Genomic DNA, 27,237 nt, shown 5'->3' on the forward strand with positions numbered 1-27,237 from the left:
TTGATGTAGTCGTACGTCTTCACGATCCGACCGATCAAGTACCGAACGTACGACACCTCCGAGTTCAGCACACGTTCAGCTCGATGACGTCCCTCGAACTCCGATCCAGCCGAGCTTTGAGGGAGAGTTCCGTCAGCACGACGGCGTGGTGACGATGATGATGTTCTACAGACGCAGGGCTTCGCCTAAGCACCGCTACAATATTATCGAGGTGGACTATGGTGGAGGGGGCACCGCACATGGCTAAAAGATCAATCATCAATTTTTGTGTCTATGGAGTGCCCCCTGGCCACGTATATAAAGGAGTGGAGGAGGGGGGAGAGGGCCGGCCCCTATGGCGCACCCTGGAGGAGTCCTACTCCCACCGGGAGTAGGATTCCCCCCTTCCAAGTAGTAGGAGTAGGAAACAAGGAAAGGGAAGAGAGAAGAGAAGGAAGGAGGGGGCGCAGCCCCTCCCCCTAGTCCAATTCGGACAAGGCCTTGGGGGGGGGGGGCGCAGCCTCCCCTCTCTCTTTCCCCTAAAGCCCAATAAGGCCCATATACTCCCCGGCGAATTCCCATAACTCTCCGGTACTCCGAAAAATACCCGAATCACTCGGAACCTTTCCGATGTCCGAATATAGTCGTCCAATATATCGATCTTTATGTCTCGACCATTTTGAGACTCCTCGTCATGTCCCCTATATCATCCGGGACTCCGAACTACCTTCGGTACATCAAAACACATAAACTCATAATACAAATCGTCACCGAACGTTAAGCATGCGGACCGTACGGGTTCGAGAACTATGTAGACATGACCGAGACATGTCTCCGGTCAATAACCAATAGCGGAACCTGGATGTTCATATTGTCTCCTACATATTCTACGAAGATCTTTACCGGTCAAACCGCATAACAACATACGTTGTTCCCTTTGTCATCGATATGTTACTTGCCCGAGATTCGATCGTCGGTATCTCAATACCTAGTTGAATCTCGTTACCGGCAAGCCTCTTTACTTGTTCCGTAATACATCATTTCACAACTAACTCATTAGTCACAATGCTTGCAAGGCTTATAGTGATCTGCATTACCAAGAGGGCCCAAAGATACCTCTCCGACAATCGGAGTGACAAATCCTAATCTAGAAATACGCCAACCAAACAAGTACCTTTGGAGACACCTGTAGAGCACCTTTATAATCACCCAGTTACGTTGTGACGTTTGGTAGCACACAAAGTGTTCCTCCGGTAAACGGGAGTTGCATAATCTCATAGTCATAGGAACATATATAAGTCATGAAGAAAGCAATAGCAACATACTAAACGATCAAGTGCTAAGCTAACGGAATGGGTCAAGTCAATCACATCATTCTCATAATGATGTGACCCCGTCAATCAAATGACAACTCATGTCTATGGCTAGGAAACATAACCATCTTTGATCAACGAGCTAGTTAAGTAGTGGCATACTAGTGACACTATGTTTGTCTATGTATTCACACATGTACTAAGTTTCCGGTTAATACAATTCTAGCATGAATAATAAACATTTATCATGATATAAGGAAATAAATAATAACTTCATTATTGCCTCTAGGGCATATTTCCTTCAGTCTCCCACTTGCACTAGAGTCAATAATCTAGTTCACATCACCATGTGATTTAACACCAATAGTTCACATCACCATGTGATTAACACCCAGAGTTCACATCGTCATGTGACCAACACCCAAAGGGTTTACTAGAGTCAATAATCTAGTTCACATCGCTATGTGATTAACACCCAAAGAGTACTAAGGTGTGATCATGTTTTGCTTGTGAGATAATTTTATTCAACGGGCCTGTCACATTCAGATCCGTAAGTATTTTGCAAATTTCTATGTCTACAATGCTCTGCACGGAGCTACTCTAGTTAATTTCTCCCACTTTCAATATGTATCCAGATTGAGATTTAGAGTCATCTGGATCAGTGTCAAAACTTGCATCGACGTAACCCTTTACAACGAACCATTTGTCACTTCCATAATCGAGAAAAATATCCTTATTCCACTAAGGATAATTTTGACCGTTGTCCAGTGATCTACTAATAGATCACTATTGCACTCCCTTGCCAAACTTAGTGGTAGGGTATACAATAGATCTGGTATACAACATGGCATACTTTATAGAACCTATGGCTGAGGCATAGGGAATGACTTTCATTCTCTTTCTATCTTCTGCCGTGGTCGGGCTTTGAGTCTTACTCAATTTCACACCTTGTAACATAGGCAAGAACTCTTTCTCTGACTGTTCCATTTTGAACTATTTCAAAATCTTGTCAAGGTATGTACTCATTGAAAAAACTTATCAAGCGTCTTGATCTATCTCTATAGATCTTGATGCTCAATATGTAAGCAGCTTCACCGAGGTCTTTCTTTGAAAAACTCCTTTCAAACACTCCTTTATGCTTTGCAGAATAATTCTATATTATTTTTGATCAACAATATGTCATTCACATATACTTATCAGAAATGCTGTAGTGCTCCCACTCACTTTCTTGTAAATACAGGCTTCACCGCAAGTCTATATAAAACTATATGCTTTGATCAACTCATCAAAGCGTATATTCCAACTCCGAGATGCTTGCACCAGTCCATAGATGGATCGCTGGAGCTTGCACATTTTGTTAGCACCTTTAGGATCAACAAAACCTTCTGGTTGCATCAGAAATCCATTAAGGAATGTAGTTTTGACATCCATTTGCCAAATTTCATAAAATGTGGCAATTTGCTAACATGATTTGGACAGACTTAAGCATCGCTACGAGTGAGAAAATCTCATCGTAGTCAACACCTTGAACTTTGTCAAAAACCTTTTGTTGACAAGTCTAGCTTTGTAGATAGTAACACTACTATCAGCGTCCGTCTTCCTCTTGAAGATCCATTTATTTTCTATGGCTTGCCGATCATCGGGCAAGTCATCCAAAGTCCACACTTTGTTCTCATACATGGATCCCATCTCAGATTTCATGGCCTCAAGCCATTTTTGCGGAATCTGGGCTCATCATCGCTTCCTCATAGTTCATAGGTTCCTCATGGACAAGTAACATGACTTCCAGAACAGGATTACCATACCACTCTGGTGCGGATCTCACTCTGGTTTACCTACGAGGTTCGGTAGTAACTTGATCTGAAGTTACATGATCATCATCATTAGCTTCCTCACTAGTTGGTGTAGTAGTCACAGGAACAGATTTCTGTGACGAACTACTTTCCAATAAGGGAGAAGGTACAGTTACCTCATCAAGTTCTACTTTCCTCCCACTCACTTCTTTCGAGAGAAACTCCTTCTCTAGAAAGGATCCATTCTTAGCAATGAATGTCTTGCCTTCGGATCTGTGATAGAAGGTGTACCCAACTGTCTCCTTTGGGTATCCTATGAAGACACATTTCTCCGATTTGGGTTTGAGCTTATCAGGATGAAAACTTTTCACATAAGCATCGCAACCCCAAACTTTAAGAAATGACAACTTTGGTTTCTTGCTAAACCTCAGTTCATAAGGCGTCGTCTCAACGGATTTTTATGGTGCCCTATTTAACGTGAATGCAACTGTCTCTAATGCATAAACCCAAAACTATAGTGGTAAACGATTAGAAACATGATAGATTGCACTATATCCAATAAAGTACGGTTATGACGTTCAGACACACCATTACGCTGTGGTGTTCCAGATGGCGTGAGTTGCGAAACTATTCCACATTGTTTCAAATGAAGACCAAACTCGTAACTCAAATATTTGTCTCGACGATCAGATCGTAGAAACTTTATTTTCTTGTCACGATGATTTTCCACTTCACTCTGAAATTCTTTGAACTTTTCAAATGTTTCAGACTTATGTTTCATCAAGTAGATATACCCATATCTGCTCAAATCATCTGTGAGGGTCGGACAATAACGATAACCGCCGCGAGCATCAACACTCATCGGACCGCATACATCAGTATGTATTGTTTCCAATAAGTCAGTTGCTCGCTCCATTGTTCCGGAGAACGGAGTCTTAGTCATCTTGCCCATGAGGCATGGTTCGCAAGCATCAAGTGATTCATAATCAAGTGATTCCAAAAACCCATCAGCATGGAGTTTCTTCATGCGCTTTACACCAATATGACCTAAACGGCAGTGCCACAAATAAGTTGCACTATCATTATTAACTTTGCATCTTTTAGCTTCAATATTATGAATATGTGTATCACTACAATCGAGATCCAACAAACCATTTTCATTGGGTGTATGACCATAGAAGGTTTTATTCATGTAAACAAAACAACAATTATTCTCTAGCTTACGTGAATAACTGTATTGCAATAAACATGATCCAATCATATTCATGCTCGACGCAAACACTAAATAACATTTATTTTTAGGTTTAACACTAATCCCGAAAGTATAGGGACTGTGCGATGATGATCATATCAATCTTGGAACCAGTTCCAATACACATCGTCACTTCACCCTTAACTAGTCTCTGTTCATTCTGCAACTCCCGTTTCGAGTTACTACTCTTAGCAACTGAACCAGTATCAAATACTGAGGGGTTGCTATAAACACTAGTAAAGTACACATCAATAACATGTATATCAAATATAGCTTTGTTCACTTTTCCATCCTTCTTATCCACCAAATACTTGGGGCAGTTCCGCTTCCAGTGACCAGTCCCTTTGCAGTAGAAGCACTCAGTTTCAGGTTTAGGTCCAGACTTGGGCTTTTTCACTTGAGCAGCAACTTGCTTGCCGTTCTTCTTGAAGTTCCCTTTTCTTCCCTTTGTCCCTTTACTTGAAACTAGTGGTCTTGTTAACCATCAACACTTGTTGCTCTTTCTTGATTTCTACCTTCGTCGATTTCAGCATCGCGAAGAGCTCGGGAATTACTTTCGTCATCCCTTGCATATTATAGTTCATCACGAAGTTCTATTAACTTGGTGATAGTGACTAGAGAATTCTGTCAATTACTATCTTATCTGGGAGATTAACTCCCACTTTATTCAAGCAATTGTAGTACCTAGATAATCTGAGCACATGCTCACTGGTTGAGCTATTCTCCTACATCTTGTAGGCAAAGTACTGTCAGAGGTCTCATACCTGTCAACACGGGCATGAGTATGAAATACCAATTTCATCTCTTGGAACATCTTATATGCTCCGTGGCATTCAAAACATTTTTGAAGTCCCGGTTCTAAGCCGTAAAGCATGGTGCACTTAACTATCAAGTAGTCATCATACCGAGCTTTTGTCAAAATGTTCATAACGTCTGCATCTGCTCCTGCAATAGGTCTGTCACCTAGCGGTGCATCAAGGACATAATTCTTCTGTGCAGCAATGAGGATAAACCTCAGATCACGGATCCAATCCGCATGATTGCTACTAACATCTTTCAACTTAGTTTTCTCTAGGAACATATCAAAAATAAAACAGGGGAGCTAAACGCGAGCAATTGATCTACAACATAGATATGCTAATACTACCAGGACTAAGTTCATGATAAATTTAAGTTCAATTAATCATATTACTTAAGAACTCCCACTTAGATAGACATCCCTGTAATCCTCTAAGTGATCACGTGATCCAAATCAACTAAACCATGCCCGATCATCACGTGAGATGGAGTAGTTTCAATGGTGAACATCACTATGTTGATCATATCTACTATATGATTCACGCTCGACCTTTCGGTCTCAGTGTTCCGAGGCCATATCTGCATATGCTAGGCTCGTCAAGTTTAACCTGAGTATTCCGCGTGTGCAACTGTTTTGCACCCGTTGTATTTGAACGTAGAGCCTATCACACCCGATCATCACGTCGTGTCTCAGCACGAAGAACTTTCGCAACAGTGCATACTCAGGGCGAACTCTTATACCTTGATAATTTAGTGAGAGCTCATCTTATAATGCTACGGTCAATCAAAGCAAGATAAGATGCATAAAAGATAAACATCACATGCAATCAATAAAAGTGATATGATATGGCCATCATCATCTTGTGCTTGTGATCTCCATCTCCGAAGCACCGTCATGATCACCATCGTCACCGGTGCGACACCTTGATCTCCATCATAGCATTGTTGTCGTCTCGCCAACTTATGCTTCTACGACTATCGCTACCGCTTAGTGATAAAGTAAAGCATTACAGGGCGTTTGCATTGCATACAATAAAGCGACAACCATATGGCTCCTGCCAGTTGCCGATAACTCGGTTACAAAACATGATCATCTCATACAATAAAATATAGCATCATGCCCTGACCATATCACATCACAACATGCCCTGCAAAAACAAGTTAGACGTCCTCTACTTTGTTGTTGCAAGTTTTACATGGCTACTACGGGCTGAGCAAGAACCGTTCTTACCTACGCATCAAAACCACAACGATAGTTTGTCAAGTTAGTGCTGTTTTAACCTTCTCAAGGACCGGGCATAGCCACACTCGGTTCAACTAAAGTTGGAGAAACTGACACCCGCCAGCCACCTGTGTGCAAAGCCAGCCGGTAGAACCAGTCCCGCGTAAGCGTACGCGTAATGTCGGTCCGGGCCGCTTCATCCAACAATACTGCCGAATCAAAGTATGACATGCTGGTAAGCAGTATGACTTATATCGCCCACAACTCACTTGTGTTCTACTCGTGCATATAACATCTACGCATAAAACCAGGCTCGGATGCCACTATTGGGGAACGTAGTAATTTCAAAAAAATTCCTACGCACACACATGATCATGGTCATGCATAGCAACGAGAGGGGAGAGTGTGTCCACGTACCCTCGTAGACCGAAAGCGGAAGCGTTAGCACAACGCGGTTTATGTAGTCGTACGTCTTCACGATCCGACCGATCAAGTACCGAACGTACGACACCTCCGAGTTCAGCACACGTTCAGCTCGATGACGTCCCTCGAACTCCGATCCAGCCGAGCTTTGAGGGAGAGTTCCGTCAGCGCGACGGCGTGCTGATGATGATGATGTTCTACCGACGCAGGGCTTCGTCTAAGCACCGCTACGATATTATCGAGGTGGACTATGGTGGAGGGGGGCACCGCACATGGCTAAGAGATCAATGATCAATTTTTGTGTGTATGGGGTGCCCCCTGGCCACGTATATAAAGGAGTGGAGGAGGGGGGAGAGGGCCGGCCCCTATGGCACGCCCTGGAGGAGTCCTACTCCCACCGGGAGTAGGATCCCCCCTTCCAAGTAGTAGGAGTAGGAGAGAAGGAAAGGGAAGAGAGAAGAGAAAGGAAGGAGGGGGCCCAGCCCCTCCCCTAGTCCAATTCGGACTAGGACTTGGGGGGCGCGCAGCCTCCCCTCTCTCTTTCTCCTAAAGCCCAATAAGGCCCATATACTCCCCGGCGAATTCCCGTAACTCTCCGGTACTCCAAAAATACCCGAATCACTCGGAACCTTTCCGAAGTCCGAATATAGTCGTCCAATATATCGATCTTTACGTCTCGACCATTTCGAGACTCCTCGTCATGTCCCTGATCTCATCCGGGACTCTGAACTACCTTTGGTACATCAAAACACATAAACTCATAATACAAATCTTCACCGAACGTTAAGCGTGCGGACCCTGCGGGTTCGAGAACTATGTAGACATGACCGAGACACGTCTCCGGTCAATAACTAATAGCGGAACCTGGATGCGCATATTGGCTCCTACATATTCTACGAAGATCTTTATCGGTCAAACCGCATAACAACATACGTTGTTCCCTTTGTCATCGGTATGTTAGTTGCCCGAGATTCGATCGTCGGTATCTCAATACCTAGTTCAATCTCGTTACCGGCAAGTCTCTTTACTCATTCCGTAATACATCATCTCGCAACTAACTCATTAGTCACAATGCTTGCAAGGCTTATAGTGATGTGCATTACCGAGAGGGCCCAGAGATACCTCTCCGACAATCGGAGTGACAAATCCTAATCTCGAAATACGCCAACCCAACAAGTACCTTTGGAGACACCTGTAGAGCACCTTTATAATCACCCAGTTACGTTGTGACGTTTGGTAGCACACAAAGTGTTCCTCCGGTAAACGGGAGTTGCATAATCTCATAGTCATAGGAACATGTATAAGTCATGAAGAAAGCAATAACAACATACTAAACGATCAAGTGCTAAGCAAACGGAATGGGTCAAGTCAATCTCATCATTCTCCTAATGATGTGACCCCGTTAATCAAATGACAACTCATGTCTATGGCTAGGAAACATAACCATCTTTGATCAACGAGCTAGTCAAGTAGAGGCATACTAGTGACACTATGTTTGTCTATGTATTCACACATGTACTAAGTTTCCGGTTAATACAATTCTGGCATGAATAATAAACATTTATCATGATATAAGGAAATAAATAATAACTTTATTATTGCCTCTAGGGCATATTTCCTCCAGTTCTATCATGTTTGCAATGCTGTGTACCAGACCTGATGTGTGCCTTGCTATTAGTTTATCAGGGTGGTACCAAAGTAATCCGGGAGTGGATCACTAGACAGCGGTCAAGAACATCCTGAAATACCTGAAAAGGACCAAGGATATGTTTCTCGTTTATGGAGGTGACAAAGAGCTCGCCGTAAACGGTTACGTCGATGCAAGCTTTGACACTAATCCGGATGACTCTAAGTCACAAACCGGATACGTATTTTTATTGAATGGTGGAGCTGTCAGTTGGTGCAGTTCCAAGCAAAGTGTCGTGGCGGGATCTACGTGTGAAGCGGAGTACATAGCTGCTTTGGAAGCAGCAAATGAAGGAGTCTGGATGAAGGAGTTCATATCCGATCTAGGTGTCATACCTAGTGCATCGGGTCCAATGAAAATCTTTTGTGACAATACTGGTGCAATTGCCTTGGCAAAGGAATCCAGATTTCACAAGAGAACCAAGCACATCAAGAGACGCTTCAATTCCATCCGCGACCAAGTCAAGGAGGGATACATTAGAGATTTGCAATATACATACAGATCTGAATGTTGCAGACCCGTTGACTAAGCCTCTCTCACGAGCAAAACATGATCAGCACCAAGACTCCATGGGTTTTAGAATCGTTACAATGTAATCTAGATTATTGACTCTAGTGCAAGTGGGAGAGTGAAGGAAATATGCCCTAGAGGCAATAATAAAGTTGTTATTTATATTTCCTTATATCATGATAAATGTTTATTATTCATGCTAGAATTGTATTAACCGGAAACTTAGTACATGTGTGAATACATAGACAAACAGAGTGTCACTAGTATGCCTCTACTTGACTAGCTCGTTAATCAAAGATGGTTAAGTTTCCTAGCCATGGACAAGAGTTGTCATTTGGTGAACGGGATTAACTTGACCCATCCGTTAGCTTAGCACGATGATCGTTTCGTTTGTTGCTATTGCTTTCTTCATAACTTATACATGTCCCTATAACTATGAGATTATGCAACTCCCGAATACCGGAGGAACACTTAGTGTGCTATCAAACGTCACAACGTAACTGGGTGATTATAAAGATGCTCTACAGGTGTTTCCGATGGTGTTTATTGAGTTGGCATAGATCGAGATTAGGATTTGTCACTCCGATTGTCGGAGAGGTATCTCTGGGCCCTCTCGGTAATGCACATCACTATAAGCCTTGCAAGCAATGTGACTAATGCGTTAGTTGCGGGATGATGCATTACGGAACGAGTAAAGAGACTTGCCAGTAACGAGATTGAACTAGGTATTGAGATACCGACAATAGAATCTCGGGCAAGTAACATACCGATGACAAAGGGAACAACGTATGTTGTTATGCGGTTTGACCGATAAAGATCTTCGTAGAATATGTAGGAACCAATATGAGCATCCAAGTTCCGCTATTGGTTATTTACCGGAGAGGAGTCTCGGTCATGTCTACATAGTTCTCGAACCCGTAGTGTCCGCACGCTTAACGTAAGATGACGATCGGTATTATGAGTTTATGTGTTTTGATGTACCGAAGGTAGTTCGGAGTCCCTGATGTGATCACGGACATGACGAGGAGTCTCGAAATGGTCGAGACATAAATATCGATATATTGGAAGGCTATGTTTAGACACCGAAATGGTTCCAGATGAGTTCGGGCATTTTCCGGAGTACCGGGAGGTTACTGGAACCCGCCGGGGAGTGTATGGGCCTTATTGGGACTTAGTTGAAAAGAGGAGGAGGCGGCCAAGGTGGGGGCTGATACGTATCCAACGTATATCTAATTTTTGATTGCTCCATGCTATATTATCTACTGTTTTGGACATTATTGGGCTTTATTATTCACTTTTATATTATTTTTGGGACTAACCTATTAACCGAAGGCCCAGCCCAGAATTGCTGTTTTTTGCCTATTTCAGAGTTTCGCAGAAAAGGAATATCAAACGGGGTCCAAACGGAATGAAACCTTTGGGAACGTGATTTTCAGAACGAACAAGATCCAGGAGACTTGGACCCTATGTCAAGAAATGAAGGAGGAGGCCACGAGGTAGGGGGGCGCGCCTACCCCCCCAGGGCGCGCCCTCCACCCTCGTGGGCCCCCTATTGCTCCACCGACGTAATCCTTCCTCCTATATATACCTACGTACCCCCAAACGATCAGATACGGAGCCAAAAACCTAATTCCACCGCCGCAACCTTCTGTATCCACGAGATCCCATCTTGGGGCCTGTTCCGGAGCTCCGCCGGAGGGGAAATCAATCACGGAGGGCTTCTACATCATCACCATAGCCCCTCCGATGAAGTGTGAGTAGTTTACCTCAAACCTTCGGGTCCATAGTTATTAGCTAGATGGCTTCTTCTCTCCTTTTGGATCTCAATACAATGTTCTCCCCCTCTCTCGTGGAGATCTATTCGATTAATCTTCTTTTGCGGTGTGTTTGTTGAGACCGATGAATTATGGGTTTACGATCAAGTTTATCTATGAACAATATTTGAATCTTCTCTGAATTCTCTTATGTATGATTGGTTATCTTTGCAAGTCTCTTCGAATTATCAGTTTGGTTTGGCCTACTAGATTGATCTTTCTTGCAATGGGAGAAGTGCTTAGCTTTGGGTTCAATCTTGCGGTGTCCTTTCCCAGTGACAGTAGGGGCAGCAAGGCACGTATTGTATTGTTGCCATCGAGGATAACAAGATGGGGTTTTTATCATATTGCATGAATTTATCCCTCTACATCATGTCATCTTGCTTAAGGCGTTACTCTGTTTTTATGAACTTAATACTCTAGATGCATGCTGGATAGCGGTCGATGAGTGGACTAATAGTAGTAGATGCAGGCAGGAGTCGTTCTACTTGTCTCGGACGTGATGCCTATATACATGATCATACCTAGATATTGTCATAACTATGCTCAATTCTGTCAATTGCTCAACAGTAATTTGTTCACCCACCGTAAAATACTTATGCTCTCGAGAGAAGCCACTAGTGAAACCTATGGCCCCCGGGTCTATCTTCATCATATTAATCTTCCAATACTTAGTTATTTCCTTTGCTTTTATTTTACTTTGCATCTTTATCACAAAAATACCAAAAATATTATCCTATCATATCTATCAGATCTCACTCTCGTAAGTGGCCGTGTAGGGATTGACAACCCCTTATCGCGTTGGTTGCGAGGATTTATTTGTTTTGTGTAGGTGCGAGGGACTCGCGCTTAGCCTCCTACTGGATTCATACCTTGGTTCTCAAAAAGTGAGGGAAATACTTATGTTACTTTGCTGCATCACCCTTTCTTCTTCAAGGGAAAACCAACGCAGTGCTCAAGAGGTAGTAAGAAGGATTTCTGGCGCCGTTGCCGGGGAGGTCTACGCAAAAGTCAACATACCAAGTACCCATCACAATCCCTTATCTCCCGCATTACATTATTTGCCATTTGCCTCTCGTTTTCCTCTCCCCCACTTCACCCTTGCCGTTTTATTCGCCCTCTCTTTTCCATTCGCCTTCTTCTTTTTGCCCCTCACTCTTTCTGTCGTTATGTCTGAAATTGGGGAAATTATTGCCGATATGGACAATAATAATATCATGGAAAATTCTGATGCTCCTGCTGAAGAACCCCCTACCTTGCATACAAAAAAATTCGAATTGGTAGTGGTAATATTATTGGAAAAGGGGTTATTCAAGATTTCTTTACTTGTGCCGGTGCTTTGCCTCCTATGGGCGGTTCTATTCTTCATAGAACTAGTAGTCTTGCGGACGCTATTGCCATGCTTATAATTGAACTTGAAAGACAATTTATGCACATGCACCCTTGCATACAAAGGATTTTTCTAGAATTTTCTAATATAGAGCACTCTTCTGTTAAGCGTGTCGCTACTATCTTTTTGGCTAATGAGTTCAGATTTATAATAAAAGAGGCCAAAGAAATCTTTGCGCATTATAGGGTGGACGCTGGCCGTCCTCCCATAGAAGCTATCCTCTTTGACCAAGAAGAAATAATGCGTTTTCAATCTCTAGACTATGTTGCTTTCAATGAAAACCTTAGAAAAAAGGTCCCTACCAATGTTCTAGTTGATAGAATTTCTGAACTTAATGATGATTTGGCTATTCAAAATAATGAGCTAGGATATTCTCTCGAGTATAGGCTCACAAAATTCTGTCAAAAGAATGCTTATAATGATGAATTGGTTGTGCAATACGAAGGGCCGAAGGAGGAACCTATACCTCCTAAAATTGATCTTGGGGACTTTTGTCCCATTAAATTTAGCCCTTTTGATTACTTTTGCTTGCCTCAAAGAAAACATGCTGCCAAACGTAGAGAGTATGAGATAAGTTTCACCGATCTATCCTATTACTATGGCACTACCTAGATCTATCCTTGCTTTTATGCCTAGCTAGGGGCGTTAAACGACATCGCTTGTTGGGAGGCAACCCAATTTTATTTTTCGTTTTTTTTGCTTTTAGCTTCTGTTTAGGAATAAATATTTGTTCTAGCCTCTGGTTAGATGTGTTTTTATGTTTTAATTACTGTTTGTTCCAAGTTAAACCTATAGGATCTTCTTGGATGATAGTTATTTGATCTTGCTGTAATTTCCAGAAACTTTCTGTTCACGAAAATAATTGTTAAAAATCACCAGAACGTGATAAAATACTGATTCCAATTGCTGCTGATCAATAAACAAATTGTCTAGGACGTCCAATTTTGGCTGTTTTTTTGGAGTTCCAAAAGTTTGCGTTAGTTACAGATTACTACAGACTGTTCTGTTTTTCGCGTGGTTTTTGTTTATTTTGATGAATCTATGGCTAGTAAAATAGTTTATAAACCATAGAGAAGTTGGAATACAGTAGGTTTAACACCAATATAAATAAAGAATGAGTTCATTACAGTACCTTGAAGTGGTCTTTTGTTTTCTTTCGCTAACGGAGCTCACGAGATTTTCTGTTGAGTTTTGTGTTGTGAAGTTTTCAAGTTTTGGGTGAAAGATTAGATGGATTATGGAACAAGGAGTGGCAAGAGCCTAAGCTTGGGGATGCCCATGGCACCCCCAAGATAATCTAAGGACACCAAAAAGCCAAAGCTTGGGGATGCCCCGAAAGGCATCCCCTCTTTCGTCTACTTCCATCGGTAACTTTACATGGAGCTATATTTTTATTCACCACATGATATGTGTTTTGCTTGGAGCGTCTTGTATGATTTGAGTCTTTACTTTTTAGTTTACCACAATCATCCTTGCTGTACACACCTTTTGAGAGAACCATACATGATTTGTAATTTGTTAGAATACTCTATGTGCTTCGCTTATATCTTTTGAGTTATATAGTTTTGCTCTAGTGCTTCACTTATACTCCCTCCGTTCGAAATTATTTGTCTCGAAAATGGATGTATCTAGAACCAAAATACGTCTAGATACATCCATTTCCGCGACAAGTAATTCCGAACAGAGGGAGTATCTTTTAGAGCACGGTGGTGGATTTGTTTTATAGAAACTATTGATCTCTCATGCTTCACTTAGATTATTTTGAGAGTCTTTAATAGCATGGTAATTTGCTTAAATAATCCTAATATGCTTGGTATTCAAGATTAGTAAAAACTTTCTTATGAGTGTGTTGAATACTAAGAAAAGTTTGATGCTTGATAATTGTTTTGAGATATAAAGATGGTGATATTAGAGTCATGCTAGTTGAGTAGTTGTGAATTTGAGAGATACTTGTGTTAAAGTTTGTGATTCCCGTAGCATGCACGTATGGTGAACCGTTATGTGATGAAGTCGGAGCATAATTTATTTATTGATTGTCCTCCTTATGAGTGGCGGTCGGGGACGAGCGATGGCCTTTTCCTACCAATCTATCCCCCTAGGAGCATGCGCGTAATACTTTGCTTTGATAACTTGTAGATTTTTGCAAATAAGTATATGAGTTCTTTATGACTAATGTTGAGTCCATGGATTATACGCACTCTTCTTCCTTCCACCATTGCTAGCCTCTCTAATACCGCACACTTTTCGCCGGTATCATACACCCACCATAAACCTTCCTCAAAACAGCCACCATACCTACCTATCATGGCATTTCCATAGCCATTCCGAGATATATTGCCATGCAACTTTCCACCGTTCCGTTTATTATAACACGCTCCATCATTGTCATATTGCTTTGCATGATCATGTAGTTGACATCTTATTTGTGGCAAAGCCACCGTTCATAATTCTTTCATACATGTCACTCTTGATTCATTGCATATCCCGGTACACCGCCGGAGGCATTCATATAGAGTCATATTTTGTTCTAAGTATCGAGTTGTAATTGTTGAGTTGTAAGAAAATAAAAGTGTGATGATCTTCATTTTTTAGAGCATTGTCCCAAGTGAGGAAAAGGATGATGGAGACTATGATTCCCCCACAAGTCGGGATGAGACTCCGGACGAAAAAAAAGAGGCCATAAAAAAGAGAGGAAAAGGCCCAAATAAAAAAATAAGAGAAAAAGAGAGAAGGGACAATGTTACTATCCTTTTACCACACTTGTGCTTCAAAGTAGCACAATGATCTTCATGATAGAGAGTCTCCTATGATATCACTTTCATATACTAGTGGGAATTTTTCATTATAGAACTTGGCTTGTATATTCCAATGATGGGCTTCCTCAAAATGCCCTAGGTCTTCGTGAGCAAGCGAGTTGGATACACACCCACTTAGTTTCTTTTGTTGAGATTTCATATGCTTATAGCTCTAGTGCATCTGTTGCATGGCAATCCCTACTCACTCACATTGATATCTATTGATGGGCATCTCCATAGCCCGTTGATACGCCTAGTTGATGTGAGACTATCTTCTCCCTTTTTGTCTTCTCCACAACCACCATTCTATTCCACATATAGTGCTATGTCCATGGCTCACGCTCATGTATTGCGTGAAGGTTGAAAAAGTTTGAGAATGTCAAAAGTATGAAACAATTGCTTGGCTTGTCATCGGGGTTGTGCATGATTTAAATATTTTGTGTGGTGAAGATAGAGCATAGCCAGACTATATGATTTTGTAGGGATAACTTTTTGGCCATGTTATTTTGAGAAGACATAATTGCTTTGTTAGTATGCTTGAAGTATTATTATTTTTATGTCAATATTAAACTTTTGTCTTGAATTTTTCGGATCTGAATATTCATACCACAATTAAGAAGAATTACATTGAAATTATGCCAAGTAGCACTCCGCATGAAAAATTCTGTTTTTATCATTTACCTACTCGAGGACGAGCAGGAATTAAGCTTGGGGATGCTTGATACGTCTCCAACGTATCTATAATTTTTGATTGCTCCATGCTATATTATCTACTGTTTTGGACATTATTGGGCTTTATTATTCACTTTTGTATTATTTTTGGGACTAACCTATTAACCGGAGGCCCAGCCCAGAATTGTTGTTTTTTTTGCCTATTTCAGAGTTTCGCATAAAAGGAATATCAAACGGAGTCCAAACGGAATGAAACCTTCGGGAACGTGATTTTCAGAACGAACAAGATCCAGGAGACTTGGACCCTACGTCAAGAAATAAAGGAGGAGGCCACGAGGTAGGGGGCGCGCCTACCCCCCCCCCCCAGGGCGCGCCCTCCACCCTCGTGGGCCCCTTGTTGCTCCACCGACGTACTCCTTCCTCCTATATATACCTACGTACCCCCAAACGATCAGATACGGAGCCAAAAACCTAATTCCACCGCCGCAACCTTCTGTACCCACGAGATCCCATCTTGGGGCCTGTTCCGGAGCTCCGCCGGAGGGGGCATCAATCATGGAGGGCTTCTACATCATCACCATAGCTCCTCCGATGAAGTGTGAGTAGTTTACCTCAGACCTTCGGGTCCATAGTTATTAGCTAGATGGCTTCTTCTCTCTTTTTGGATCTCAATACAATGTTCTCCCCCTCTCTCGTGGAGATCTATTCGATGTAATCTTATTTTGCGGTGTGTTTGTTGAGACCGATGAATTGTGGGTTTATGATCAAGATTATCTATGAACAATATTTGAATCTTCTCTGAATTCTCTTATGTATGATTGGTTATCTTTGCAAGTCTCTTCGAATTATCAGTTTGGTTTGGCCTACTAGTTTGATCTTTCTTGCAATGGGAGAAGTGCTTAGCTTTGGGTTCAATCTTGCGGTGTCCTTTCCCAGTGACAGTAGGGGTAGCAAGGCACGTATTGTATTGTTGCCATCGAGGATAACAAGATGAGGTTTTTATCATATTGCATGAATTTATTCCTCTACATCATGTCATCTTGCTTAAGGCATTACTCTGTTTTTATGAACTTAATACTCTAGATGCATGCTGGATAGCGGTCGATGAGTGGAGTAATAGTAGTAGATGCAGGCAGGAGTCGGTCTACTTGTCTCGGACGTGATGCCTATATACATGATCATATATAGATATTGTCATAACTATGCTCAATTCTGTCAATTGCTCAGTAGTAATTTGTTCACCCACCGTAAAATACTTATGCTCTCGAGAGAAGCCACTAGTGAAACCTATGGCCCCCGGGTCTATCTTCATCATATTAATCTTCCAATACTTAGTTATTTCCTTTGCTTTTTTACTTTGCTTTTATTTTACTTTGCAGCTTTATCACAAAAATACCAAAAACATTATCCTATCATATCTATCAGATCTCACTCTCGTAAGTTGCCGTGTAGGGATTGACAACCCCTTATCGCGTTGGTTGCGAGGATTTATTTGTTTTGTGTAGGTGCGAGGGACTCGCGCATAGCCTCCTACTGGATTGATACCTTGGTTCTCAAAAACTGAGGGAAATACTCGCTACTTTGTTGCATCACCCTTTCCTCTTCAAGGGAAAACCAACGCAGTGCTCAAGAGGTAGCAGGGGCGCCCCCCAAGCCCAATCCGAATTGGGGTGGGGGGCCGGCCCCCCTTTCCTTCTCCCTCTCTCTTCCTTCCTTCCTCTCCTCCTCCAACTAGGGAAGGGGGAATCCTTCTCCCACCGGGAGTAGGACTCCCCCGTTGGGCGTGCCATGAGAGGGCCGGCCCTCCCCTCCTAAACTCCTTTATATACGGGGAGGGGGGCACCCCATAGACACGTAAGTTGATTGTTTAGCTGTGTGCGGTGCCCCCCTCCACAGATTTCCACCTCGGTCATATCGTTGTAGTGCTTAGGCGAAGCCCTGCGCTGGTAGCTTCATCATCACCGTCATCACGCCGTCGTGCTGACGAAACTCTCCCTCGACCTCAACTAGATCTAGAGTTCGTGGGACGTCACTAAGCTGAACGTGTGCAGATCGCGGAGGTGCTGTACCTTCGGTACTAGGATCGGTCGGATCGTGAAGACGTACGACTACATCAACCGCGTCGTCATAACGCTTCCGCTTTCGGTCTATGAGGGTACGTAGACGACACTCTCCCCTCTCGTTGCTATGCATCACCTAGATGGATCTTGCGTGTGTGTAGGAGAATTTTTGAAATTACTGTGTTCCCCAACAGAGAGTAAGAGTGGAGTGGAGAGGGGAGAGTGAGGGACACCCGGTTGGAGAAGATAGGCTGGCTTTAACCGTAGCGCACGTTAGGACAAAGCGCTACTGCTAAAGTACATTAGCAGTAGTGCGCTTAAGGAAACGATGCTACTATTATACCTAGGCTGGAGGCAACGCCATGGCAATTGTAGTAGTAGCGCACTATTTGACTAACGCACTACTGCTACTTGGATATTAGTAGCGAGCTTTTCTAAAGCGCGCTACTGCTAAGTAGCAGTAGCAGGTTGTTCAAACCACGCTGCTGGTAAGATTCTGTGTATAAGGTTTTTCCTAGTAGTGTGTGGTTGGTCAAACGAGATATAACGCCCATGATCGAGACTAAGAGCATGCTTAGCTAAACTATGTGCTTCATAATTCACAACATGAATTTTAAAAGTAAAATTACAAGTAAAAAACGACACTTGAAGTTTGATTTCATTGATGATAGCTCCATAGCTTCCCTTCGCGCCTTTGATAATGTCATTCACTGCTTGCTGGGAGTCGGAAGCTATAACAAAATTCTATTGACGCAGGTCCATCGCTAGCGCCAGTGCCTCCTTGCATGTGATCACATCAAGAGTAGCTGGGTCATGTAATCCATCGATTACTAAGCTTGAACTCCCCAAATAGTTTCCTACACTATCTCTGCACACTGCTACAGCCGGTCCATCTTAATTCCAGTATTTTTTATTTACTTCAAAATAATTCTCCAAAAATCACCGTTCAATTCCGAGAACTTTTATTTCTGCACAAAAACAACACCATGATAGTTCTGCTGAAAACAACATCAGTCCGAGTTAGTTTCACTCAAATGATGCAAAGTAGAAGAAAAAACAAGAGCAAAAGTGTTTGAAAAAGTAGATACGTTGGAGACGTATCAACTCCCCCAATATTAACTTATTGCTTGTCCTCAAACAATTCAGCTGACAAACTGAAAGTGATAATGAAAACTTTTACAAACTAATTTGCTCTTGTAGATGAACATAAACATAGCTAGTGCGCATATTTCAACAAAAATCAGAGTAACCATCTATATGATAACAATTAGAAACCACATTTACTCATATCAATAACATAACCTACTAGTGAGCAATACTACTATATCCATTCTATGAATTATCCCCAAAGTTGTTACCACGAATAAGAAAACATATGGGAACACCAAAAAACGGCGGACAAACTAACTGAGATAACTACCCCTGGATCATTGCAAGTGCTTGTTCATACTGGCCACACTTAGACACGACCATGGTGCCGAAAAAGGTCAAGTGTGAACGTTGGTATGGGCCGTGAGGGGAGAGTAGTGCGGAGCAACAACGCGATGTCGGCATCACTCCGTCGAGGCGCATCGCTTCGCGTCGAGTTCGCTGCACATATGGACTCGATACAATCAAGAAACCGGTTTGGTCCGAGCCTTCTTAGATGTAGGTCCTTATCACGCATGGATCCAAACCCGGGCTCTTCGCCTGACTTTGATGCCATCGGTGGGAGGCTGTTGCCATTGTCTCGCGTGGGAGGTTGTTGTCAGCGTTGGCCGACCAACATGTATTGCTGCCAGAATTGGGTACACTATATTTTCATAATGTTTAATTGTATAAAACATGAATATTTGGATTAAAAACATGAGAACTGAAACTGAAAATACATATGATTTATTGTATTTGATTATTGCGTAATACAAAAATTGTTGAATCTAAGTGGTATAATCATCTTGATATGGGATAATTGGTTTTATACCCTTAGTTATGTCTCCCTCGTCAGGATTGCCCCTAGTTTCTGAAAACACGGTCTTGTCCAACCCACTTTAGCATCTTGTGCTTTTGCCCTTTGACCGTTTGATCGTCACTTTGAAAACTTCATACCTAATTCATACTAAATCAGAGAAATGTAAATAAGATACCAAAATATTTTGAAAAACATCATCTATATCTCAATGTCAATTGCATTCATGACAAAAGTGTTGGTAAGTGCCCATCCGAGTTTTAGCTCTTATCACACCATCATGAACAGTAAAATCTAAAAAAAAATTCAGAAAAGAAGTTGGTGGCAAAGAATGACAATTCTTTTAAGTGGTTGCTAAGTTTCAACAGGGAATGACATTCGTGGAAGTCGTGGCAAAAAAAATTCTAGGTCAAACTTACCTTTTTGGTCACTTTCAGAAGTTATAGTTCCAAATTTTGAGAATTCTAGGCCAAACTTTCAGAACTTTGAACGTTCGGAAAATGTGAAAACCTTCAAAAGTTTCTCATTCAAAATTTAACAAGTTTTAGAACTTTTCAAAATTCAAAACTTTCATAGCATTCAAAAATAGGAAATTTTTGAACGTCCTAAAAAACCATCTTCTCGAAATTTTGGAACTTCATTTTTTTTGGAATTTCCATGAAAGAAAAACAAAGTGAAAATTTGGGTCGCATGTGCACGCCCTACTAGGTGAGGGTAACACTTGTGTGTGTGTGTGTGTGTGTGTGTGTTTGGTGGCTTCATGTCCGCTGCATACATGAGTTCAGTGGCTTCATGTCGTGTGTCCGCTGCAAGCATGAGCTCTCCCTTGGAGCGTGTTGTCCAAATTAGATCTTGGATTACTTGTCTATCCGCATATCAAAAGACCGACATAAAATATTTTCTTTCTATCTTTTGAGTTCTTTTTTCTTGCAATTTTTTGGGCAGTTCTTCTGATACTAGAAGGGTTCGACGCGCTTTGCTACGCCGTTGGTGTTGTTGGGTATCTTAAAAAAAGATACTCACTGTGTTTCAAAATATAAGGTGTATTACTTTTTAAAAAGTTGAACATTTTAAGTGTGGTCAAATTTTTAGAGAAATATATCAAAATTCATAATATCAAATAAGTATGATTAGATTCATAATGAAATGAATTTTCATACCTTTTCGTTTAATATTGTGGATGTCAATATTTTTTGCTCTAAACTTGGTCAAAACTAATGCCCCTTATATTTTGGAATTGATGGAATATTTAGTTTGGCGGGGGATGATGGAGTGTGTTTTATTTTTATTTAATAATGTTGTGATTTGGTGGGCTTTCCGCGGTGTGATTCTGTGTTATCCACTAGCTAACCTATATTTATGTGAGGAAATTTCCGCGCCGGTGGTTTCATGTACTATATTGGGGCTACATTATCACATAGTGGCGCCTCTTTTTTCTAGATGGTGGGAGGGTGCACGGGATTGATATGTTTTTATATGCAGGTTGCTGATGATTGATCTAAATAATCGTTGACACTGTCAAAATTGTAAACCAAGTCTGAAATTGAATACCTCAATTCAGTGAAAGAACTTTAAAATTAAGGAACATAGTGATTTAAGAATTGAATAGGTGAGCTCTCCGATAAATTGTTGACCCGGTCAAAATCGGTAGACCCAATTCAAAATGAAAGACCTCAATTAATTATGATGTCTTAAAATTAGAAAAGATAGTGTATAGTATTAAAGAATCGAATAAGATAGTTCTGAGAAATTGTTGACCTGGTTAAAATCGGATGACCCAATTCTAATTGCAGACCTCAATTGAATGTGGGCTCTATAAAATTAGGGAGTTTAGTGTTATAGAGGATAATATTTTAAGGTAGCATATCCTACTGTTTTTGATAAAAAAATATGGCTCCTGTAATGAAGTAAAAGGACAAGAATATAGATAATGAAGATTTGTGTTGGGTCGTGAGAGGAAGAAGAACGTGCCTGAAAAAGACGAAAAGGCGGGACATGGGAAGAACATTAAGAATGTGTGTTCGATTGAATCAGAAAATTTTATTTTCATAGAGATTCTTCCAAGTTCATACTATTACGTAGGCGAATGCATCTTTCGTACGAGGATCCATGCATGCGTTCAATGTTCATTATTCAAAATCCACTTCTTTTCCAAAAAGATTCGAAATCCACATATACATCATAGTGTAGCTAGCTGATAAACCAATACTCGATGCTGGATGGACTGATGTAGTACAAATGTTTATTTTCATATAGTACAAGCTTACAAATTTGTGGTATTACATAGGCAAATGGATCTTTTTTACAAGGATCCATGCTTTACTCAGAAAGTAAATCAGTATATACTGCATGGTGCTGATAAACTATAGTACTCGATGATGCATGGACCGACTGATGTACAGTAGTAGTGGTGTTTAAGAGCCGTCCATGGTCGGGTAGTAGGCGTAGGTGGCCATGCCGCAGTTGCCGCCGTTCCCGCGCGTGAGGCGCATGTAGCCCCCCTCGCCCCACCCCGTCCCCCACTGGTTCTTCACCATCCAGTACGCCTGCCCGCCGCTGTCCGTCCCGTAGCCCACCACCGTCACGCCGTGGTTCAGGTTCTGTCCACACGACGAGCTGCCGGTGTACACGCCCCTCATATAGTGCTGGAAGTCACGGTCAGCCTCCACGGGCACGGCCACCGGCTGTCTGGCCGCGAGCTCCTGCAAGGTGCCCTCGTCGCCGTGCAGTTCCACCATTCGGGGGGCGCCGATGGAGGCGGCCGAGTTTGGGCTGACGCTGCTGCTGCGGCACGCGCCCTGCTGGCCGGTATACGCGTAGGATTCCTCTGGCTGAAGGCCGCCGCTCGAGGCGACGTAGCTTAGGGCGGCGTTGATGTCGCCGCCGTTGCAGGAGTTGGCGCCGCCCGTGCAGTCCAGCACCTGCTGCTCTGACATGGAGATGAGGTTGCCAGTGGCTATCTTTACGAGCCCCTCCGTCGCCGCTACCGCCGCGAACGCCCAGCAACAACCTGTACGTGTATATTCATTTGGGAACTTTGGCTTATGCTACGGCGTTACATTAAATTAATAATATGCATGCATGCATTGCAGGAGCTGTAGATTCTTACCGCATGAGCCTTGGTTCTTGACTTGGGTGACGGCACCCGCGGCCCTCCAGTCCACGCTGTCCGGCGTGGAGTCGAACTGAGCATTGGACATGTTCACCGCGGCCACCGGCGTGCTGTCCACGCCGTGCTGGTGGCGGTACCCGAGGTGCTTCTCCGCGAACTCTTCGCTGGTGAGGTCCGAGAACTGATTGAGGCCGAGCGTGTATGTCCGGTTGCCCGCTCGATTGACAGCCTCGACGTGCCGCGCGTTGGCCGCGAACACCTCCTGCCGGCGTAATTTCTCGGCAGCGTCCGTGTACTCGCGCCCGAACTTGGCCATCCACCGCTCGTGCCGGGCGGCCAGCGCGTCCCCTCGCGCCGCGGCAGCACTGACAAAGGCGGTGGCGGCCGCAAGCACGAGCAGAAGCGCAAACAGTGTGCCGTCGAGGCGGCGCGAGCTGTGAGTCGACGCCATTAAGCTAAGCTATATAATTAGTTGCTTGCTTCTTCTTGCAATGCAATGGTTTACGAGCTACTAAGCACGTAGCAACCATGCTGCCGGCGCTTCTATTTATAGGAGCGGGCATGGCGAGCAAGACGGGGCATACGAGTGGATTCCATACTTTTCGTCCATGGATCCGCGTTCAAACGCCGAAGTCGAACGTACGTATTGACTGGGAGTCCATGGATGTTTGTATCCGACGACGGTGGTTGTTCTCGTCACTCTGTATACTCTTCTTCTACTTCTCCAAGGTTTTTCTTGTTTGCCGGATGGTGCGGCAAAGTGCTCTATCCACACCGTCGCACACGCACAGAGCTGGAGTACGTTGCTGCCTAATCGAAATTGACCGGATCAGCGTGCAGTTTCGCATATAGTTTGGCCGATGTGTGTGGTTGGATTTCAAGTTTGGTTTACGCCATCTAGTCGGACCTCTTAAACCTGCCTCATACGTCCGTGCGGGCCGCCTGTTCATTATCCGGCCATGAAATTTTTAACCCACACGGACCCATCAAACGGCCCTTAAACGCCTGGGCTGACTGGCGCCCCCATATCCAGCCCAAATATGGGGCGGATATGGGGCGCCCGGGCACGTCCGCCACGTCGGACCCGAAAGTCCGACCCCACCCCAAAGTGCACCAAATCCACCCCGAAGACCAGCCGGATCCATTTGCTATCTCCTCTCTTCTTCCTCCTCCGCACCGTCCGTCTCGCGCTCCGCCGCCACGGCCGCTCCGCAGCCGTTCCCAGGCTCTTCGCCGCCAGCTCCGAAAGAGCCCTCCCGTCCTCGCCGCGGGGGACGTCATCGCCGGCCCGGACACCACCGTGGTACGGTCGGCAACTCTCCGGCTCCGCCACTTTGCAACAATGCAGGAAGCGGCTAGGAAGGACGTGGAGAGGGCATTTGGTGTGCTTCAGCCTCGTTGGGGAATTGTGCGGAGCGCTGCAATGAAGTGGGAATCAGAAACTTTGTGGCAGCTGATGATATGTTATGTTATTATGCACAATATGATTGTCGAGGATGAGGGTGATGGTGTAACCCAAACCCATGATTTCGAAGCACCCGGATAACAAGTTGAAATCCCGGAAAATCAAGATGCGGCTCAGCTTATGAACTTACTGCAGATGCAACAGAATCTTCGAGATCAGCAGGTGCACACGCAACTACTCAATAATCTTGTGGAGCACATGTGAATCCACAATGGCAACCAAGTAGGCAATGCTTGAGTTTGGCACCTAAACTAAATTTTATGTGAACGCTATTTATGCTTGATACCAACAATTAATTGCTATCTACGTGCGACATTGTATTGCATGATCGACGTGCATGTATTTGCATGGATTTAAGAGTCCGGATTTGAGATATGTGGATATCCGGAAGGAAATATGAGGGCCCGTCCGGATGCTCCCGATCGCGTCCGCGGGCGTTTGAGGAGCCAAATTTGCCAAGTCCGGCTTTAGATGCCCTTATATTTTCATAGGAGAACGACAAAACACATAACTTCTCATTCTATTAAATAACTGTTCTAGATATTACATCAAATGTGCTATATATATAAAGCAAGAAAATTTGCATGGGTAACTCCTATAAATGCTACTCCATCCGTTCACTTTTGTAAGTCGTTTAGAATAGCTGAAATTGAACTATTTTAGTTGCTGTCTTAAATGTCTAAAAGGTCTTACAAAAGTGAACAGAGGGAGTACATGTATTTTTATGACTGAGTTAACTTCATGCATTTTCCAGCGTGTTAGCCTTAATTATCTTCAGCGCGCATGCACAAAGACTAGAAGCTGTCGCGCGCTTTGCCGCGCCGTTCTTCAATTATAGGGACCACTTTTTTCGTGGATGTAAATTGAGATCAAAATCAATGTTTTGACCTTTTAAACAAAGTTTAGGATGATTTGACCTTCTTTTAAAAGAAAATCCTTATATGACCATTTTCTGGTGGTGCCCACATCCATGACGCTTGGGTTGCATGGAAAACGGCATGGTCCATGACGTTTTGATCCTAAAGTTTCTCCAGTGTGGCTTGGCGTCTCTTCCAGAGGATGAAACGCCATGAAGCATGGCATTTTGGCGTGGGCGGGGGGGGGGGGGGGGGGGGCAGGGGGTTAAACACCATGGACCATGGCGTTTTCCTTGCAACAAAAAAGCCATGAATGTTGGCGTCATAAAAAAAGGTCAAGAGTTCATTTTTGAAAGAGGGTCAAATCATGCTGAAATATTTAAAAAGGTCAAATTAGCGATTTTGTTCGTAAATTAAGTAGATATATCCATATTTGCTTAAATCATCTGTGAAGGTGAGAAAATAACGATACCCGCCGTGAGCCTCAACATTCATCCGACCTCATACATCTGTATGTATGATTTCCAAAAAATCTGTTGCCCGCTCCATAATTCCGGAGAACGGCGTTTTAGTCATCTTGCCCATGAGGCAAGGTTCGCAAGTACCAAGTGATTCATAATCAAGTGGTTCCAAAAGTCCATCTATATGGAGTTTCTTCATGCGCTTTACACCAATATAACCTAAACGGCAGTGCCACAAATAAGTTGCACTATGATTATCAACTCTGCATCTTTTGGCTTCAATATTATGAATATGTGTATCACTACTATCGAGATTCAACAAAAATAGACCACTCTTCAAGGGTGCATGACCATAAAAGATATTACTCATATAAATAGAACAACCATTATTCTCTGATTTAACTGAATTATCGTCTCGCATCAAACAAGATCCAGATATAATGTTCATGCTCAACGCTGGCACCAAATAATAATTATTTAGGCCTAAAACTAATCCCGAAGGTAGATGTAGAGGTAGCGTGCCGACCGCGATCACATCGACTTTGGAACCATTTCCCACGCGCATCGTCACCTCATCCTTAGCCAATCTTCGCTTAATTCGTAGTCCCTGTTTCGAGTTGCAAATATTAGCAACAGAACCAGTATCAAATCCCCAGGTGCTACTGCGAGCATTAGTAAGGTACACATCAATAACATGTATATCACATATACCTTTGTTCACCTTGCCATCCTTCTTATCCGCCAAATACTTGGGGCAGTTCCGCTTCCAATGACCAGTCTGTTTGCAGTAGAAGCACTCAGTCTCAGGCTCAGGTCCAGACTTGGGTTTCTTCACCTGAGCAGCAACTTGTTTGCTGTTCTTCTTAAAGTTTCCCTTCTTCTTCCCTTTGCCCTTTTTCTTGAAACAGGTGGTCTTGTTGACCATCAACACTTGATGCTCCTTCTTGATTTCTACCTCCGCAGCCTTTAGCATTGCGAAGAGCTCGGGAATCGTCTTATCCATCCCTTGCATGTTATAGTTCATCACGAAGCTCTTGTAGCTTGGTGCCAGTGATTGAAGAATTCTGTCAGTCACGCTATCATCCGGAAGATTAACTCCCAATTGAATCAAGTGATTGTTATACCTAGACATTCTGAGTATATGCTCACTGACAGAACTATTCTCCTCTATTTTACAGCTGTAGAACTTATTGGAGACTTCATATCTCTCAATCCGGGCATTTGCTTGAAATGTTAACTTCAACTCCTGGAACATCTCATATGCTCCATGACGTTCAAAACATCGTCGAAGTCCCGGTTCTAAGCCGTAAAGCATGGCACACTGAACTATCGAGTAGTCTTCAGCGTTGCTCTGCCAGATGTTCATAACATCTGGTGTTGCTCCTGCAGCAGGTCTGGCACCTAGCGGTGCTTCCATGACGTAATTCTTCTGTGCAGCAATGAGGATAATCCTCAAGTTACGGGCCATCTATCTACAATCAACATAGACAAGCAAAATACTATCAGGTACTGAGTTCATGATAAATTTAAGTTCAATTTAATCATATTACTTAAGACTCCCACTTAGATAGACATCCCTCTAATCCTCTAAGTGATCACGTGGTCCAAATCAACTAAACCATGTCTGATCATCACGTGAGATGGAGTAGTTTCAATGGTGAACGTCACTATGTTGATCATATCTACTAT

At 43.0% G+C, this 27,237-nt stretch overlaps 1 protein-coding gene across 1 annotated transcript; it reads right to left on the reverse strand.

Annotated features, from left to right (window-relative positions):
- Positions 1 to 20,908: 20,908 nt before the first annotated feature.
- On the reverse strand, positions 20,909 to 23,532 carry LOC120970838 (fruit bromelain-like). The gene is made up of 2 exons (XM_040397677.3): positions 22,763 to 23,532; positions 20,909 to 22,663 (listed from the first exon to the last, which is right to left on the reverse strand). The coding sequence occupies exons 1-2, from the start codon at positions 23,214 to 23,216 to the stop codon at positions 22,068 to 22,070; spliced, it is 1,050 nt and encodes a 349-aa protein (XP_040253611.1). The 5' UTR covers positions 23,217 to 23,532; the 3' UTR covers positions 20,909 to 22,067.
- Positions 23,533 to 27,237: the final 3,705 nt, after the last annotated feature.

The sequence above is a fragment of the Aegilops tauschii genome, chromosome 2, assembly GCF_002575655.3.
Source record: "Aegilops tauschii subsp. strangulata cultivar AL8/78 chromosome 2, Aet v6.0, whole genome shotgun sequence".
Taxonomy (NCBI): domain Eukaryota; kingdom Viridiplantae; phylum Streptophyta; class Magnoliopsida; order Poales; family Poaceae; genus Aegilops; species Aegilops tauschii.